This window comes from Nannobrachium achirus (assembly GCF_963921795.1).
Source record: "Nannobrachium achirus genome assembly, chromosome: 13".
Taxonomy (NCBI): Eukaryota; Metazoa; Chordata; class Actinopteri; order Myctophiformes; family Myctophidae; genus Nannobrachium; species Nannobrachium achirus.
The window spans coordinates 19,857,233-19,878,125 of NC_137833.1; the positions used below are offsets into that span (position 1 = coordinate 19,857,233).

Consider the following 20,893-nt stretch of genomic DNA (forward strand, 5'->3'; position numbering starts at 1 on the left):
CATTTTAGAGGTATTAAAAAGTCCTTAAAATTGCCACTTTAGAAATGTACAGATACACTCTATACACTTAAGAACCACTGGCCTAATGCAGGCCTGGGAGAACCACTAAGTTAAACTATATAAAAAAAAACAGATGATACTCAATCATTGTGTAACATTGCAAGAGATTGTTACAGTAAAAGAAAGGTAATGTGCAGTTTTCCACAGCACTCTTCATAGACAGTGCAGTTTATAGATTGAATCTGGAGTCCATCACTTTAATCAGTTCCAGTAATAATCAGTGGGATGACAGTACTTTTTCAGGTGATGTAAAACATAAAACATTTGTGCTTCTCGTGCATCCTGCACCAACGGACGGTCATATATTGCAAAACATTTACAGTGCTGCACTACTTTTGATTCATCCAAACCACTTCCAAATCCTAAAACCTTTTGTCAACAATCTCCTCACCTTTCACACTCGTTTCATACATCTATGTGGCTGTACATAGGAGTACTGTTATGGACATGACATTTTAGCGAAGTAATTGTCCTACAAATAACTGCGATCAATGATTTGATTATATTTTTGGAACATTCCAGTTATTTGTAAGATTATAGAAATGTATCCACGAGTTTCCAACGCCCCATAGTGCATTGCGCAGACGCTGTACCGAGCTTCCGGCGCCGCAGCCGAGTGTGATTTACAAGCTCACAACGTTTGCATCTGCGACGCGACGTGAGCTTGTATGTCTGCTGTTAAACCGGAAGTGTGGTCCAAACAGGTCCAAATAATCTCCAGTAAACTCCCGCGGAAACAGGTGGATAAATAACGTAAAATAGCCCATGTACAATCTCACAAAGTGTCGCATGGTAAGCATGTAGATCTACAATTTTTGAAAATCTTTTCAACATTTTGGGGATTTCTTTTCCCCTAAATGCGTAATAGGAAGCCACATTGAAATGTTAAGAGTTTCTGTTGAATTCATCCAGCTGTTTCAAGAGATGAACGGTAACTAACGGTCTAAACAAACCTATTGCGATTAAATAAAATAACTGTGATCGGGCAATTATGTAATAATTCTGACAGGTGTGTGCCTGTCACATAATAGAGAACATGTCACACCATTGAGAGTAATGGCTGAAAACCTCACAAGATGGTGCCAGTGTGCCACCTGTCCATTGAACTGTTCCTCAAGTTATATACTAAATCTGAGAGTTGAATCGCCAAACAGTTTAAGGTAGTAGCCTGCCTCAGCAGTAGTACTTGACAGGCACCCAAGAAACAGAGAGGCTCCGTCTATTACAGCTTGATTGTACACAATCTATACTTTTAGTCAAACAATAAACCCGATAGTTGCTCAATGTTGACGCTAGATTAAAACTTTGTTAGCATTCAGCAGTCCGGTTAAGCTGCCCATCTGCAGTTGTATCGAGTGTCACTCAATGCAGAAATCTCTTTGCATAACGTAAAACGTAACTGTAATTTTTTCCCCCAACCGAACCCCAATCCCAAGAGCCTTTGAGCAGCAATTTTGCCTGCCCCATAGAAAATTAATGGGGAGTGTATTGTGTTAACAAAACAAAAAGAAAAGAAAAAAAGAATCCCCACACCACTCAGTGCATGTGCAAATGCACTGTAATGGAAGTTCTCAGTCTGGTTCATTGATCCTCAAGTAAAATGATTGTATTAATGTACTAACGGCTCAGGATGGATCCCCATGGTTTTGTAGATTTCTTTGAGAATAAGCAGTGCTGTGTCTTCCGATTCCCTGCAAAAGAACAAAGAAATGTACAGTGTAAGAATACCTCAAATTGATACCCTACCCACTCCACTAGTGAGTTAATTTGTCTGAAAACCATACAGCTGGAAATATGCGACTCACATATCTAATTATTCATGTAAAGGAAACTGTAGAGCCAGCTAAATTAAAACCAGTAAGACTCCCTAATCGGGAGATACGCGACCGTCACGTCGCAATAGAAGGCAGTCGTAGCCAATCAGGAGGGAATATGGGAAATGGGACAGATCCATGTTGATGACATGACTTTAGAGATACTGTGTTCCGCTTTGCGTGATTTTAGGCCAACATCTGTAGGAGCAGTGTCCAAAAATGTATTTAGCAAAAGTCGGCCTGGTAGTGGCACTAGAAGAGGGCCATGTGAGAAATCAGCTGGGCTGGAGGTTGTGATTTGCCATCCAAGGAGTGTGTGTGCAAAGTTTGGCATCGATAGGGCCAACGGTGCCAGAGATAGAGTAGCGGCAAAAGTGTGACGTGACGGACAGACAGACAGACAGACGGTGGAGCTTTTCATAGTAACTTACGACCTGACGGTTGCAACAAAACAAAACCAAAAAAGAGGAAGCAAATTGCAAATTGCAAACTGCAAATGAAGTTGCAGGAACTGGTCCAATACGCTAACAAAACTTGCTAAGGACTCTAATTCTTCCAAATATATTACACTCAAATAGTTTGAGGGGCTGGTGTACAGTAGTTGGGTACATGTACCCAAAGATCAAGGTCAACAAGTCTCATGTACTGTTGGTAAGTGTGTGATAGTGAAATTGAAAATGTACGTATAATATGTACGTACCAGTAACATAGGTGACTCTGAAGGGCAAAAAGGTACTCATTGAAACTCTCAATGGGCTTCTCCTGCAGAACATAGTCGATACGGTTCCCTCCGTTCAGCATCCCGATCTTCACCTGGGGTTCCTCTTCTCGCTGTGGCTCCGGAATGTCTGAAATCTTTTGTTCTGCAACAGACCAATGTGACGTTAGCAATCACACACTGTGGTTAAAGCTACAATCCGTTGAGTTTTATGTTCTACCTAAGATTTGAACTCTCACACACAGGAGACCAAACTTTTATCCAAGATGGAATCCACGTTTGGCCAGGGTATAGATAGATACTACGATTCTGAGCTTGAGGCAACCAGTAGGTGTCCTATCCAGAACCAATTTCTCAATGGTTGACCACCTCCAACTACTGCAGATGTGCTAGTTAGATTGTACTAACACACTCTAACGTCCAGATTGGTTGAAATAACATTTTACTCATTAAAATAATGCTGGACTGCAGCTTTAATTAAAAACCCTGAAACAAACTCACCTAAACACAAAGTAAGTAGCCTTGGGAACCAATCACTGAACAGTGTCCCTCTTGGACACTTGCATGTTACAAAAACGTGGGTGTAAGGCCATTCCATTTCATCTAATTGATCAGGGACCGTAATTTGTGATGGCAGAGCAAACGCACAACTCCTATACTTGTCAAACACCAGCGTAGTGATAAGTCTTCAGAAGGGCACACTGCGAAGACCACAAGTTTAGTCAAATATTTCTATTTATGTGATGGAAGTTTCAAGTTTTCATTTAGCTAATCATTGATGGCTAGAAGTGAGCTATTCATCTCTGCTGCTTGTTGAGTGCCATTTTTTCCAGACTGCATCGTTCTGACAATGACAGTAAATGACAATAAAGCAAGTTTGATGGATACAAGCAAACTGCGTCTTCATTTTCATAAAATCTCTACAAATAAATTAATTATCCAGAAAAGTCAATCTCACCTTCATGTACATGCTTCTCCTCTTCCGCTTTAATCTGATTGGCCACCATGTCCAACTGAGCCTGTAGCTGGTCAGAGGAGGTGTGAAAACGAGCAAACTCGTTGAGCGTCTGCCAGGCCGTCTTCAGGGAGCTGATGAAACCGTGTTTCAGGTCTGAGCCCATTTTAGAGAGACTCTCCTTCAGCTCTGCAACAAAAAACACCAATTTAAGATTCAAAGTTTCAAGAGCATGAAGATTAATCCCCTACAGCCAAGTTGATACTGCAATAATAAATCTAATTCTGCTTGACTTTCAGACATGTCTTTATATTTTGAACCAGAAAAAATTATAATGACTTGCTTATAATCTCACTACATGACTTCATACACATCTCATACTAAGGGCTGCAATGGAAAATAAATGGTAAATGTGCATTTATATAGCGCAGTTATCCAAGGCGCTTTACAATGATTGTGCATTACAATCACCCATTAACACACACATTCATACACCGATGGCAGAGGAAACCATGCAAGGCACCAACCTGCTCACCAGGAGCAATTAGGGGTTCAGTGTCTTGCTCAAGGACATTCCGACACTAACTTGGGGGAGCCAGGGATCGAACTGGGAACCCTCTATATGTTCTAAGAGGCCACTCTAGCCCTGAGCCAATGCCGCCCCACAAGGGCAACACAGTATGTACAATATGTTGTCAGATGTTTTTTTTCCAATAAAGATGTAAATTACTGACTAAAACTAATACATCTTAAAATAAAATATCTTCTGTGAAAATAGATGATCAACAAGCTCCCACTGCATTGCGAGCTTGTTGATCTGCGCATTTCAATGAATGTTTGCCATTTCGGCAAATGTTCATCATCCATTATGCCCAGCATATGGATGCTAGGGTGGATAATTGAGTGTCAGAATTAGATCAGAAACAGATTCATAAGACATAATTCCTTTCGTGTTGCTTTTCCTCCATTAAAATAGATGCCAACAACATTGAGGCACTGTGAGCAGAAATTGAAGCTAAATCTTGAGTTCCATACCAAGATGGAGCCTCTTTCTCCCTTTGTGATGTGGGATCAAAACAGGCTTCAGGTCCAAGTCTGGCATGATCATGGGTTCAATCCTGTATGCAACTGGGTCCAGCTAAAACACAAGAGAACAGATGACAGGTAATCTAGGTATCAGTTAACACAGGGTATGCAGTGGCTGGGTCTTATCCTGTCAAATATTACATCATATAAATAGAACTTTTTTATTTAGTATGCAACATTTTTTTATTATTTCTTTAAAAATATATATTTTTTCTGCCTTTATTGATAGGTGTACAGTAGGCTGACAGGAAACGGGCAGAGAGATGGGGGGGTGACACGCAGCAAAGGTTGTCAGGATCAGGACTCGAACCTGCAACGCTGTAAGGGTTGGATTACCAGCCTAGGTGCCTGGACCACTACCCTGTGGCCCAGGCCAGGCTGAACATTTTTACAAGAATAACTAAGTATATGAAAATGTCTTCTATACTTTCTAAAATATGATACAAAGAGGGTCAACAAAGCGCTATTACACCCACACCTGTACATTCCATTAAGAGTCGGACATTGGAAGTTCCTAGTTGGAATTTATCCAACATCTGTGTTCCAGTTGGGAAGCTCATAAATTGTCTTTGTCCAACCATTCCTCACTCAATAACTAATGTTATAGCTAGCTACTATTTGTGCAACTTTACAGAACTAAAATCTACAGCATTTAATACCTAAGAGTGGTTTTTGGCAACATTAATGTTGGTTGGCTTGGCTGCATACACTTTTTAACATAATCTTATCACGATAAAAACATTTTAAAAGTGTAATTCTGCTAACAATTCACTGCTCTGCCATGTTGCCAAAACCTTGGCGACTACTTCCCAGACATCTTAGGGTTGAATATCTTGCCCGAGTTCTTAATTAAATGGCAGTTCCATTACCCTCCAAGTAGGAGGTCAAATCTGTCTGACCCATTTGGTGGAAGCTTTGCGATATGAGTGCAAAGCAGTGACGTACGGTTTGTTTTTCCCTTCGACGTGATGAAAGGCAGACAATGTTAACTAAACAAGTGGTTCTCAACCTTTTCAGACAAAAAACCCCAAAATAATAATAATATTTTAACTGGGGACCCCCCACCCTGACAAGCACTAAGAGTTGAGGCATTACATTTTGTATAACACGGTTCATGTGCATATACCCTCTATATACACACTCTATACAAAAAATGTTTTTGGTTTGTTTACTGTTGAGTGAGAAAACAATGTTTCACATTATGCTAATCATCTGGGGACTCCCCAAAATAATTTGGGGACCCTCCTGGGGTCCCCGACCCACAGGTTGAGTACCACTGAACTAAACCATGCCTGATGTGTTTATAGAAATCTGACTCCAGCCATATTCTGGAATGTGTCGATGGAAAAGATACATTTCTGGGCTAAATGAAGAGATCATTTTAGAAATCGATCTAAAAAACGACGTTCACATTATCTAAAAAGGAAGCCATGGCCAAAGAAGGTTTATGTATGATATATAACCTAAGTAATTAATAGATAATGACAAGTATAGAAGGTTGTAGGGGCCTTTAAAACATGTGTACTGTAGCTTCATAATTAGTACAGTGGCTTAGGCCGTGTAGCTTTATAATACGAGTATAATACTTATATATATTATAAAGATATAGGCCTACTTACAATACTTTTTACTACATTATACATTTTACAAGAATGTAAATAATAGACATTTTTTCTTACCGGGTGGTAAATGTTAAAGAAACCACTGCAGGTGGGCAGCTGGTATGTCTCTTCAATCTTCTCCAGACCCCGTACTGTCAGGAACATGCCAATTGGAGAACCCAGGGCAAAGAAATTCACTGGTTCAAAGTCCAGGGCATGGTAGATCACTGACACCTACGTAGAAAATTATAACAACTATTTTAACAACATATTCATATTAAACAATAGTGAAATTGTAAGGTCATGTCTAAGAGGGCTGGACTGTTTATGGATGCACATTCAATACAAATGTCAACATAGGACCCCCACACACACTCAAGAGACAACATTTAATGACTTTTCCTGATTTTGTACAGTGGAGTTCATGGAAACCTGTAATGATCAGTATCTGAACCATAAAGCCAATCTCCTTTTACCTGTCCAGTGCCAACTTCAAATTGATTGTAATCGACATGGATGGAATGGTTCCTGCCCACAGGGAGCTTTGTGGTGGTGGGATCAGGGAGGGGTTCAGGTACTGTCTGTGTTGGCACCACCTCTTGGCTGACGTCTTTCACCTCCGCTTTCTTCTCTTGAGCCGCCTGGCGAGTGGCCTGTCACAAAGAGTGAATGAAATGAAGTGAACCAAGTGAACCGAGTTAGGTGCTCCAGTGGGGGAAAAAAGAGAATAAAACATAAGCAATTGTCTGCTACACAGTTTACTTTCTAAATTGATCCCATAGAACAGGGGTTCTCAAACCTTTTTAGGCCGTGACCCCCAAAATAAACATATATGAACTGGGGATGCCCACCTTGACAAGCACTTGGAATTGTAGGTATTACATTTTAATGTGACTCGGTTCCACAGATAAATATTTTGAAAATAGCAGATCTACATGCTCACAACGCCTCGCGATCTGCTATTTTCACAATGTTCTCCTCTTGCTTACAGGTACTTAATATTTGACAGTTTGGCCAGTTTGATATTAACTCATAGGATGCCACAGGCAAAAATGGCTCCAAGGTCGAGGTGTCAAGATTTTGTATGTTTTTCTTTACTGTTTCATGAAAAAAAAAAATGTTTGGGGGGGCCCACTGATCGATCACAGAAACAGACACAGTCGTTGTGATTCAGTGGCAAAAATAATTTTGTCAATCGGACAAACTGTTCCAGAGCTAGAGCTGAATGAATCATCTCTGCTCCCTCATCCCTTAGAATGAACAAGCAATTTTGCCAACAGCCACACGAGGGAGCCAACACACAAACAGAGAAAAGCATCTCTCTGATCTCAGGTCATTTTTTTTGTTCCCTTTGATCTAAAGACGTCAAAGACACCATTGGCACGCTGGGACCATTGACATTGGCATTCTTTGAGTTAAAACGGTCTTGAAAATCCTTAATTTGTCACTTTATAAATGTGCAGATACCCTGTATAGTATACACTCATGTTGGTTTGTTTACCGTTGAGTGAGCCTTTTTTTTTACATTAAGCTAATCATCTGGGGAACCCACTTGGGGTTCCGAGTAGAGTATGAGAACCACTGCCATAGAAGAAGTGAAGAGTTTCCACAGGAATCCTGCAGTGGAAGCTAACGTCCAGGTTGGCTTTGAAAAACACATCAACCCTGTAGCAGCACTCCATTACAAAACTCACCTGCTTATTTAATCTGTCTTTGACAAATTTGGCAATCTTTTTCCTGGGCCCCAGGGGAATTCCCATCTCTTTCAGGTCCTCAATTGTGCACATGAGCTGTATTGAACGTGAGAGAGTAGTGAAACAAATTGTAAAGATCGTTAAGCCACAAGTGCGTTTGAATGTCGCTACTACAGATGATCATTATCATTGAAACCAGCAAGTCTACACTTACAAAAGATTCTATGTCGATCTTCTCCTCATCAAAGGTGCTCTTGTATTCAGACAGTCCCAGATGTTGCAGGACAGCAGGGAGATCTTCAAATTCCTCTCCTTCCTCTTTAGGCTCATCTTCTACAGGAGATGGTGTGGGGGCATTGGCCTGCTGAGCAATGGAGGTATCCTGGTTGGAAAAGAGAACATTATTTTACACCTCGTCCCATGTCCTTGGGATGAGGTATGACTTGGGAAAGATCTCTTCAAACGCTCAAATTCTGACAGCTTAAAAACTATATTAATTTAATTGGTCCGCAGCTCCGCACTAATGCTCAATATAAGATGGCATCATTTCTGTATACTCGCTCTGTGTCTCAGAGGAGGGCTGTGGACAGTTCAGAGACCCAAGGTAAATAAAAGTATGTGAAAAGGTCATTTGGGTGCTGGCTGTCTTCTTTTCAGTTCAGAAACCTACCTATCAGTGACATCATCGTTAGGCAAGTTTGGCCCTTTCAAAAATGTCAAACTTATTATTTTATATTAATGCTAGAATGGCTTCTATTTCAGCATGCTAACTTTCCAGAAAGAAAAAGGCAGTAGTTTCTATTAGCTTGGAATCTTCATTGATGGCGGCAGGTTTCTGAACTGTCCACAGCCCACCAATGAGATGCAAAATGAGTAGAAGGAAACTGCCAACTTAACATGAGCATTAGATAGGACCATTTTCATGAGGATAAGGATAAAAATGGTCTGCTTTTAGACTAATTCATATTTGGTAACACAAGTGCACAACAAGAAGATTCTTTTTCAACTTTTTTAAACTGCTCCAAGTCTCCTCCTTATTGTCTGAGCTCAACAGTATCAGATCTGATGTGAAAACTATGATATACAGTACATGTCTAGAAACGGTCCCGTAATTATGTTGATGGCTGATGATTAAGTACCTGTTTCTTGTCTACAGCAGGGACTTCATTTGTAGTTGGCATGGTTGGCATGGCCAGTGCTGAGGAGCCATTCTTCTGATTGGACAGCAAGTCGAAAAGTATCAGGGAACCTGGAAATAAACCATACATGTGTGACAACCAGAGATCCGTACATGCTGGAATAACACCACAAGCACTGCTGCACAAGAAACTCCTTTCACTTTAAAAATAACGGATTAATTTGCTTGCTTAATTTCACTTCCAATCAAAGATTTGCATATTCACATTTTATTTCAAAAATGTATGCAGACTGAGACAGTTTAATGGTACTTTTCCACCAATACTTTAGAGTGTTTTCACTTTGTGTTTTGTTGACTGGAACTCCCACCCCCCAAAAAATCAAACAATTCCAGCAAGACGTAGGCGGGGATACAATTAGCAGTATAAAGTCAGAATAACAACACTTAAGGCAAAGTTAAGGTAAAGTTATTATTACCAATTACGCGAAATTACACCACTGCCACCAGAACAATGGTATACTGTACCGAAGAAGGTTTCAAACTCTGGCTCAGGGTTCATTTATCCACTCAAGTATAGCAATTTTTAACAAACATTTCAGTTCAGCATGTAAACATTATTTCTGCTCATTTATAACGCGTGGCTATGTGTCTTGGGAAAATGACTGACTCTAAGGCCTAATAAATAATCTATATATCTATTTAATTTAGGACATCTGTCGTTGAAGATAATGTTTATTAGGGCGGCCGTATCTGAATAGAAGGCCATCTGGGAATCAGAGGGTTGCCGGTTTGACCCCTGGCTTGCCCAGTCAATACACGTGACCCCTAACAGCTCCCCCTCATCAGAGCCATCTAAGCAGCCATCTGCTGGGTGAAGCAGAAAATGTCATTTCTCTTCCCTCAGGGACCAGAAAAGACTCCCTCTCTCTATAAAATACTAAAAGTGCAACAACTATTTATTTTATCCAAATAATCAATATTAGAATTCTAACTATTAACTCATACAGTGCCGCCGGCCACAAGGGGCGCTAGAGTGCCAGAAATTTCTCCATAGACCTTCACTCTAGCTTCCGTCGACACTGTCCCAAGTGCCTTGGGATTTCACTCCAGCCAATGCTATGGGTGACGAGAGGAGGAAGCTAGCTGACACGTAGCCAAACTGCTAACCCATTTAGAAGCCCGATCTAAAGCTATTTCAGTCGCAAAAAACTTTTTCTTTGGGTCTGGGAACACAATCCGGAGAAAATCCTGTCTAAAGATGTGATTTATCATTGGAGTGGGCGGCGCGATGCGGCCGTTAGCGCGACTACGGCCCGTGTATGGCCGAGTGTTGGCCTGGACCATGGATGGACGTTTAGACCGGGGCTTCGTTGAGGCCTCCGATTAAATAATTCATTTTATTAAATGTCCCGAACTAGTTCGGGATAGGCACCCTGGCATACGTCGCGCCGCCGACAGTATATATTGAGGTTTTTTTGGGGGGCTCTAAACTTTATTTTAAACCATTTTCAATGGAATAAATCGTCGGACCATCTAGCGTCTCTCGTTGGCTAGCGCTGGACGAGCAAGGACCACCCACGTTGCTCCAAGCAGCTCGGGGTAAGTAAAATAGCAAATAAAATATTGTATTGGATTGAAATAAAGCTGAACTTGTTCGGGATAGGCACTTAATTGAGACAAAATGCCTAGCTCCATAAGCATGAAAATGACGCAAACCCTTTCTGATGTGGTTACCTAGGCTGTGTCCACCCACTGATACAGCTCCGGTGTAGTCAGGGTTCCTCTCCATGAACAGGGCGTGCAGTCTGTTAATCTCTAGGGCAACGGTGTCCATGATGGTCTGGCAGTACGTGGGGCTGTTATAGAAGAGCACGTCTAGTAACGTCTCGTTGGTGAAGTGTCGCAAGCGTCCAGTACTGGGCAACGTGATCTTCTTTATCCTCCTACACACCATGCATAACAACAAGAGTAGAGGGGGGAGATTACCGTCAACTTGTGTATAACAGTGGTTCTCAAAGTGGGGTCCAGGGACATCCGGTGGTCCTTGGGGAGGTTCCAGGGTTTATCAATATTTTAAACGTTGGCTAGTTTTATAAGTTGGCTGGTAAAAAATAGCAGATATACAAGCTCAAGCAAGCTTGTACTGCTATTTTTGTCTTTGAATAATTATAAATAATTTTGAATTTATTAACACAAATCTTTTCTTATGGGGTACTTGGCACAAAACATTTTCAAACATTTGGGGGTCCTTGACATGAAAAGGTTTCAGAACTACTGGTGTATTTCTATTTGTCAATCTTCGTTAATGAAGAGTGTCAATACTATCCTATGGATAGGATTGTACTGTGTAGGATACATTTCCATGATATAGTCTCTGGTTCTCCCTTCAGGGGTATTTTGCAGTTGTGCCAACGATAAAATACAGCATAAAGTGTGACTGCATGACACATGCTGTAATACAGTACATTGCAGAACATTCCTTGATATTGTGTAACTTCACCAGGGAACAGAAAATCACACTGGCTGACATTCCCTGTTGTGAAGGGGTAGATTTAACACCCCCCAATACACTAGATTGAATGGGATCCCGCAGGGCTCTACATTAGGTCCACTAGTATTTCCCTCTACGCAAAATCTCTTAGGTGAAGAAAAAAAGACAAACTATAAATATGTTCGCTGAATGTTAATCGATTTTCTCACCTGTCCACCCCTGTGGCGTCTCCATGTAGAGCTGTGTGCCACTGAACAGGGAGGAACTCCACCCTGCTGATGACCTGCTCATCCTGGGATTTCTTAAAGTGACTTTGCAGCAGCTTCAGCGACACGTTACGGAAGTCGTCCACTGGAAACAATGGTTTAACACACACAACGTTATCACCATGGAGGAAAACACTGACAAACAACAAAACCAGTCTATGTCGGTGATTTGTCTGTGGTAATTTGCCACAGTTTCATTTAAACAAAGATGCCATAGAGATGGTACCCAGTACCCACCACACTCCACCATGCTCCGAAACCTCAGGTCGCATACAGGACCAATTCCGTGCACCATGAACACTAGATGATCCGCCTTAGGTAGCTCTCCTGAAATAAACAAACAACATGCATGACATTCTATTCATCTAAAAGAAAAAAATCACACCCGTGTGAACTGAGCGGTGGGGTGTGTGTGTGTGTGTGTGTGTGTGTGTGTGTGTGTGTGTGTGTGTGTGTGACCCACCCACCAACCCCCCCCCCCCCCCCGTGTGTGTGTGCGTGCGTGCATGCGTGCGTGTGCCCCCTGTGTGTGTGTGTGTGTGGGGGGGGGGGGGGGGGGGGGTGGTTTGGGGGGGGAGGGGGTTGTGGGGGGGGGGGGGGTGGATTGGGGGGGGACTTGTGTGTTTGTGTGTGTGCATGCGTGCGTGTGCCCCCTGTGTGTGGTGTGTGTGTGTGTGTGTGTGTGTGTGTGTGTGTGAACAACAGCGCCCCTCCCTTAACATGTGTGGTCAAAAAAGGTACTGTAGGCTACATACAGACACGGACGGCCGGACGGCCGGACGGACGGATACCCACACACACGGCCACGTATAGGAGACGGTGTGACCACCGCTCAAAAACGAACTGTTTTACATACTGTGCGTCTTAAACGGTTCCAATGGATCCAATGTTTATTATTTGTTTATATTAAGCCACAAGCTTTTGTTAATACTTTTCATTGGTAAAACATTTATGAAACATAACAACTTGCCAAATAGTGAAAATAGCCGACACATAAGTTGGGCATTAATTTACGGGGGGATACATTTTGAAATATGGAGATACAAGGTTTCTGCCCAACAGTAATGATATACAGTATGTCAACTTAGGAGCAAAAGGATCTGTGCTACCGTCAGGCACTTCATCATGGTCATCATCAATGCCCCTCTTGACAACCCTTGGCCTGGTCTGACCATCCTGAGTTGTGCCCCACTCATCTGGCATGGCAGAGGGCTGGAACTGGACTATCACCTGGAGAAAAAGATAACAGGGCCTTATTACACACTAAATTAACCAGGATCTACTCTGGAGTGGACTTTAGTCTACAGCAGAGCAAAAGCAGCTCACACAAACGCTTACCTTGGGATTGTGCATGACAATGGTTTCACCAGATGGGAATTCTAGCCTGCGGTGCCACTGGTTGGTAGACACAGCTTTCTTGTATTCCCCCTGGAGAAAGAAAACATGTTCATCATTCACTTTAACTATGGCATTTGGGCATGTTGTCACAGGAGAAGATTTTAAAAATAATTTAAATGATTTCTTTCTCTTTTTTTTCCTTCTTTTTTCCCCCCCAAGATAATTAGAAATGTTTTGTGGTTAAGTGAATGCAAAATGACCTTCATCAGGTATTTTGGTACCTGATTAGACCCTCATCAGGTATCTTTTTAACAAGGTTTGTGCCTCCTTAGAACCATGGCATGACCACAGACTTCCCTGACTTATTTTTTCTGTCAAAATCTTAACTTGTGATTCAGACCCTCCATTGTAAGATGGTGGGTCGGAGACAACTGGTTTAGATGGTGACAAACCTCCAGCTTGTCACTGAACTCCTCTGAGTAGGGAATGAAGCGGCTGTCCGAGTCTCCCTTATAGAACCAGGTGCACCGTCGGATCTCGGTAGGCTCCTCCTCCCAGTACACAGCGGTCCGCATGCGGTCGTACAGCTGCACGTCGTAGCGGCCTCCGTCGGTGCGCACAATCACATTCTCTGGGTCCGGCTGAACTACAAGGAGAAGAAAGGCCCAGGAGGATATTAGAGGGTTTATCTGTTTCAAAGAAACCAACATAACAAAATACATTCTGTTGGAAATATGGAATGCAAATTCAGCCTGGATTTCCTGTGAGTGCCGCCTCCATGTGGACCATCTGTGGTATGTGGTTCTCAGAGGGATCAACACACTGCTAGGATTGGGAATTTGATTCCATAGGGCCATATGTGCTCCTAGGAATGCCAACCACCACAGTACACAGTAAAAACCTAGGTGTCAATTTAAATGGTGATGTAAGTGATTTGTTTTTGTTAAACAAAATAAATAAAGTTTTTTGTCCCCGACCGGTGGTCTGTGAACCATTTGCCAGTGGTCTGTGACACCTGTCCGCATGGAAAGGAGTTTTATTTTATTTTATATAAAATATAACATGAATCTGTAGCACAGCCGCCCTAGCGAGGAATGGGTCGCAAACCCTGCTTACCAGGCTGTGCAACATTAGTCAATCAATCTGTCACTTCAAGGGAGAATGACAACTGAATTAAGTGGCTGCATTCAAAGCCAAACTGTAACTGTGGGGATGGCAAGTGAACAGGAGTATATTTGACATGTTCAAACATTAGCAACGGCATAAAGGTTGTTTCTAACCGAGAGCAATTGACACGCCTAACTAAATAATGTTCAATGGGATTATGTGTGCAGGGCAAGCAGGTTAGGAGACACACACTCATGCGAGAGTTGAATTATCTTGAACGACTTGAAGTCTTTCCTATATGCCACCAAACCTTGTGAACCATCCTCTGGTTCACGAGGCTACCAAACACTGGGTAAAGAGTCAAGACCCATTCTAGGGATGTGTTTCCCTACATTTCATTTTGAATTATTATTATTTAAATAATTTCATGAATGAAGAAAGAAATCCCCCCACAATTAGAAGTGAAAATAACACGTTGCGAGCTTGAAGAGCAGATATTTTCACTAGTTTGGGTCCTCTTTTGGATCTCGAGCTAAAACGTTTGGGAACCACTCTATTATGCAATGCACAGGGAAAGAGGGGCTGAATTGTTTTAACTTTAAATAATATAGCATTAGGGTAAGAATCCTTGCTTCCCGTGGACACACAGGTAGTTCGTTTGCTGCATCCCTTCGGATTGTAATGGATGCGTACCTGACATCGTTACTGATTACATTATGAGGTCCATCTTACCGGAATTGTATGTCTCCTCCAGCTGAATGGAGTCAATGATGCTGAAAGGAAGCCAGACACTCTTTGATTCAACTGGTTTGCAGTAGAACCAGTGAGGCTGAACAGGCTCATAGATGTTGTAGGTGTACTGCTGCATCATGGGATTGGCAGGAACCAATGGTCCAGCTGTGGTAGGTGGCAGGGGAGGTGGGGGTGTCATCATCTGTGTGGGAGGGGGCTGCAGGGAGAGAGATAGACAGACAAGAACTAGATGATCTATAATCCGAATTGTAGTCATCTTTTTTCTCAATGTACAGGCTCAAAACGTGTCACAATGCAATGCGTTGCAAGAGTGTAAATCAGCTATTTTCTGCAAAGATATTTAGTGTAGAGGGAAAACAGGAGGGGGCCTAGTAGAGAGCCCCCAGGAATAAGTTCAGCTAAGTATTGCAAGAAATCCTGAATCCCTTGTGAATAATCAACTCAAAGTGTTTTTAAATAGTTATTGTTTGAAGTCCTCATCAGTCTGGTTTCCGGGCCAAGCACAGGTCAGTATCTGCTACCTCAATGACATTGTCTCAGCCCTGGATAATAAGCTATTTTGTCCTGCAATTGTGTGTGTCAAAGTTAGAGCTATAAAATCCGAGTCCAAAGGCTTTCCCCAAGGCTTGATTTTGGGTCCTATGCTGTTTATTTATACTGCTTTACAGACTCTGTACAGAAGTCTGTTCATATGTTGCAACTTGCCTTTGATGTTCACAAAGGAAAGAGTTTTTAATGAAAATGATCCTCACCTTTGCACCACATATGGCACCTCCATTGAACGAGTTCTCCATTACAAATATCTAGGGATTTGGTTGGATGAAAAACTTACTCATTACACATACACATTATTGAAATAGATTCTGCTTTCCATGGCCTACTAGAAAGAGGCTAATTGAGGCACTGTTCCTCTCTGCTCTGGACTATGGAGACATAATATATAGAAATGCATCAGTTACCACACTGCCCTCAGATTTATTACAGGTGACAGCTATAATACGCATCATTGCATACTGTATAATAAGGTTGGATGGCCCTCCCTTGCAACTAGGAGAGATCAGCATTGGTTCTTATTCAATTATAAAGCCTTAATTGGGAGTTTACCTTCATATTTAAATTATCTTTTACAGTGGAGAACTATTACTGTCTGACTACTTGATGCTTGAGACTCCACATGCCTCCACTGAGTTCGGAAAGTCAGCTTTCAAGTTTTGTGCCTAATATACTTAGTTGGAACGGGGAAATCCCGTTTTGGCGACGTAGCGTTAACTAACATGGGCAAATGTACGAAGTACGAACGGGGACTCCTACCATACTGATAGGGCGACATGCAAATTTTCATTCACGCTTTTCTGCCGTGCCGATTAGGCGACATGCAAATTTCCATTCAGGCTTTTGCAGGTGAGCTCACATTTCACCATAACAAAAGGAGGCTACTCTGTTGGAAAGGCTCTGAATACTTTTAGGCTATTTTCGGTTTGTTTGTCATGGTTTAACTTGTAGGCGAGTGCTTTCTCATCAGCCTGACAGGCGACAGCAGGAGTAGCTGCTACGCATCACGCATGCATTACGCAAGCACCAAGCTCTTTTTTTCCCCACTGTAAATCTGATCTTAGACCAGCATTATCATCTCACAGTTACATAGCCATTCTTCATGTCGCAGCCTCGCGGCTAATAACAGACCTGAATCTGATCCTAGGTCAGCCTAAACACAGCACAGCACACACGTTAAACAGAACTCCAGTTCGTTCCGTATCCTGATCATAGCACAGCAGCGCACGCCAGCGCACACACACATATTGATTGATTGATTGCTTGCTACACTTGTGTTCCGCCTTATCGCTACGTCGCCTTAACGCTACGTCGGCAAAACGGGACGTGCCCAGTTGGAACAACTTACAGGCTTCACATAAAGTATGGTTCTCTTGTTCTCTTCAAGGTTGCTTTAAATTAGACATATCAACTGGTATCTAAACTGTACCTGTTTTAATTGATGTTGATAATTCATGGGATGGAATTTCTCTCTCTATCATGTTGATTTTCCATTTAAGTATTCTTATTTTCTTTTGCATATTGTTGTGTTTTTGTAAAATGGTGCATTGTATAATTGTTGTAATCTCGGCACCGCTGGAAAAGAGGTTATCAGCCCTCAGTGTTTCTGAGTATTAAATAAAGGTTGAAATGAAATCAAAGGGTTTAAATGGTTAAAAGCAGTTGAGCAAAAGAACAGGGTGCAGTTGTTTTAACCCTTGTGCTGTTCTGCTTTTCCCCCCTCAAATGCATTTAAAAGCAGTTGAGGGAAAAAAGCAGAAGACAAGGGTTAAAACAACTGCACCCTGTTAATGGATGCAATAAATATGAACTTAATACAACTTAATACAAACAGAGGTAACTTATTGATAGTTTTTTACCTTTGTGAAAGTGGGGCCTGCCATTTGGAATGTGTTCTGCTGCTGCGGCGGGCCAAGAGAATAGGGAATCTGCTGTGGTGAAGGTGGTGGTAGGGGTGATGATTGCACCTCCGGGGCAGCCAGATAAGGGCTGGCTCTGCTGCTGACAGGAGTGTGACGGTAGGGGTTAAAACTCTGATGGGTCATCTGAGGAGGGGGTGGGGTCATTGAGCTGGGGGGAGGAGTCTGGCATCCCATGGGGCTTTGGTAAACCGTATTATTGAATGCGGGGCCAGGCGGAACAGGGTTAGTTTGAGGGACGGGAGGTGCTGGAGGACTGTGGACACTGCTGGGGACAGAAGTGGGACCCGTCGAGGCCGGACGAGCAACCGACTGTGCTGGCGGCGGGCATGGCTGATGACCTATCGATGCAAACGGGTCACTGCTGGTTACGGGACTGGAGAAGTAGTTGAACGTGGAGGGAGCCGAGACGTTGGCAGAGGTCTGTCCAAGGAAGCTGTCCTCTTCTCCCACATCAGTTGAATCATCTACGAGAACACAATCATAACAAGTCTGCTTTCAGTGCTTTGTAGAGACTCTTCGTTGACACAGATTCATTTTGTGGTTGTCCAACTAATATCTTATAAACACTGAATTGGTCACTTAATAACAATCAAAGTCAGAAGAAATTCTTAACAGATCCCATCAAGATCTGTTTATCAAGGGGAGATAGTTTTCTGGTGCAGCTGGCAAGCAAGTATGTTGTAGGCCAGGGGTCTTCAACAGGGGGTCCTCCGGGACCCCCTTAAAGAGTTACCGTACTACAGGGTGTCCTCCAAATCCTTATATGATAGGATCATTATTTTAAATGAACAGCACGAACCTTCGCATCCCTATTCAGAGGAGAACATTGGCCTAAAATAGCAGATCTACAAGCTCTCAAGTAACGCCTCGAGGCATTGAGAGATTGTAGATCGGCTATTTTCGGCAAATAGGTTGGGTGTGGAGGTCAAAAAAAGAGCAGACCAAGTACCGAGTGATAGGTCAAGTTTACAAAGTATCGACAATTTAAGTGATTAAATGTCTGAAAAAACACATTAACACGAATCCAACATCGACTGATGACAGTGCTGTCAAACAAGTGAATCTACCTATGAAATCGATGAAAATCTGCAACACAGTTTTATACAAGATGTAGAGGGGGTCCCTGCTTCATCTCTCTCTCTCAGCTAAGGGGTCCTTGGCCTGAAAACGTTGAAGACCCCTTTTGTAGGCTGCTGCTGATATTAGTTGCTCAAGTGGTTGGCCAAAAGAGTGACGTAGGGACCTACACGCTTTGAACAGATTTTCATTTTGTGGAGCAGTTTTCACTTTAAAGCAGAAGTGGACCGCGATACACTTATAGGATTCACCAATAGTCAGAGGTAAAAACAATAAGTATTTGTCGACTGTCTCAACCCAAAAGACCCCAAGGCAATAAGGCATCGAATAAAAAATCAATTTAGTGATTTGCAAACAATTTCAGTGTGATCTTTCCATGATAACAGTGAAACTAGCTGGCTAAATCATTGGTTCTGATTCTCAAAGTGGGGTCCGGGGACCCCCAGGGGTAACCCCTGGGGGTTACAGACCCATAAGGGGACCCTTATGGGTTTGTAACTCAGAGAGTGTACAAATGTACATTTGTACACACTCTGAGTTAAATTAAAAATTGGGGTCTCAGAGATAAAAACAATTAAACGGGGGTCCGTAGCCTAATTGCATGTCAAACTGGGGGTCCTTGACATTAAAATGGTTGGGAATCACTGCTAGAGCCGTAAACATCTTCTCTTGGCATATCTTTTCAAATGGGGGTCAATTTGGGGGTCCTTGACATGAAAAAGTTTGAGAACCACTGGCCTAAATAGCAGTAGCCTGCTAGTACGGTTGCGAACGTTTAAGCTCATGTTTTTCATGAATTTCCACCATAACATGACATCTTACCTCCTGACAACACCGCGGGACCACCGGCCTGACTGACCGGTATGAATCCCAGGTTGAAGTTGAACTCCGGAGCTGCGCTAAACAGTAGATTTGCACTTGAATTGGACACATTATTATTTTTTCTGTCAGCCATTTTCGCCCAAAAATTACACGTCGCCTACATCCGGATGTACGCCAACACCTCCGGTGCAGCGCTTGTGCAGCGCCCGGATATTTGCGTTCCCAGCGGCGAGAAGGAATCACTGATCTGTATAAACAGCCGAAGCACGACAGACGGTCCAACGGGCAACGCAGAGCGTTTGTTGGTCCGCTATTTCCACGCAGGCCGTTTTACATAGTCAGTTAATAATCCGATGAAAGCGCCACCTGTAGGGGTGGCTGACTACTCACTTAGTTAATCTATTTAATTAATATAATTATGCTATTTTAATCAGTGGTCCTCATCAAGCCAAGCGTTTTCATGTCACGGACGGACCCCCATTTGAAAAGATATGCATATGCCAGCCAGGGTCCCCCATGAGAGAAGATTTTTTACGGATAGCAGTGATTCCCAACCATTTTAATTTCAAGGACCCCCAGTTTGACTTGCATTTTATTTTAGGCTACGGACCCCCATTTAATGGAATTAAATAGCAGACCTGCCAACCCTGGGAATTTTTTTTGAGTACTCATGCGCGGGCACGAAGTGCCCGCGCGGCGCCCGCAGCGCCCGCGCAGCGGGCGCGGCGCCGAATTTTTGTTGTTTTCCCGCACAAAACAGCGTATATTTTGGGGGGTTCCATGCACCTTTTTGGGTGGGACCTTTACAGTTATGTTAACAAAATTTCACACCAGAAATGTAGCACATTGCATGTCTTGACTTACACTAATAGGAGGAGGCAAGATGTTAGAACAACCTTTTAAATAAAAATGCCATTTGGTCTGGAGAAAAGGTAGGCTAGTATTACCAGGCAATACAGTAATGTTGCTTTGGCAATATTGTTGACAAATCTTTAATAAAATATACTAACTGCACTTGCTCAGAGTTAGTTAACAATTAGCCCAATAGACTAGCAAAACAGTCTCACCAGTGACTTAATGAATGAACATACATCAACATAATCATGTTATTCAAATAGCAAAATAGCTTTACATTGTCAGGTAGGCTATTTACCTTTAAATATTTACCTGTGTCTTTGTTAAACATTGTTAATTGAGCAGCCTAAATAAAACCACCTTTCTGTGCATGATTTGCATGAAGTTGAAAGTATTCAACTCATGTAGGTTTCTAGTGCATTCATTAATTGATATATAGGCCTACATTGTGTATAGATCAAATACCGTCTAGTCTGTATATTCATTCATAGAGGATACAGGCTACTCATTGTTAACAAACCATTAATGTCTTCATATATTCACAGGTGATAAATAACTTGTTCACCTTTAATGTTTTTGACAATACACATAGTCCCCCTATTAAATTCCTCCATTCATACTCATTTAGAGATAGTGGAACAGGG

At 42.3% G+C, this 20,893-nt stretch overlaps 1 protein-coding gene across 2 annotated transcripts; it reads right to left on the reverse strand.

The window, feature by feature from the left end:
• Positions 1 to 1,616: 1,616 nt before the first annotated feature.
• On the reverse strand, positions 1,617 to 19,528 carry sec23ip (SEC23 interacting protein). Of its 2 annotated transcripts, none has more exons than XM_080740988.1 (18): positions 19,395 to 19,528; positions 17,433 to 17,959; positions 15,001 to 15,217; positions 13,614 to 13,807; positions 13,162 to 13,251; positions 12,933 to 13,053; positions 12,061 to 12,150; positions 11,767 to 11,908; positions 10,801 to 11,009; positions 9,068 to 9,177; positions 8,143 to 8,310; positions 7,929 to 8,024; positions 6,711 to 6,887; positions 6,313 to 6,468; positions 4,583 to 4,685; positions 3,551 to 3,736; positions 2,575 to 2,737; positions 1,617 to 1,751 (listed from the first exon to the last, which is right to left on the reverse strand). In XM_080740988.1, exons 1-18 carry the CDS (start codon positions 19,525 to 19,527, stop codon positions 1,670 to 1,672), a joined length of 2,964 nt encoding a protein of 987 aa, XP_080597114.1. In that variant the 5' UTR covers position 19,528; the 3' UTR covers positions 1,617 to 1,669. The 2 variants fall into 2 exon arrangements, with proteins under 2 accessions (XP_080597114.1, XP_080597113.1); XM_080740987.1 differs by having other exon boundaries at positions 17,433 to 17,984; positions 19,395 to 19,519.
• Positions 19,529 to 20,893: the final 1,365 nt, after the last annotated feature.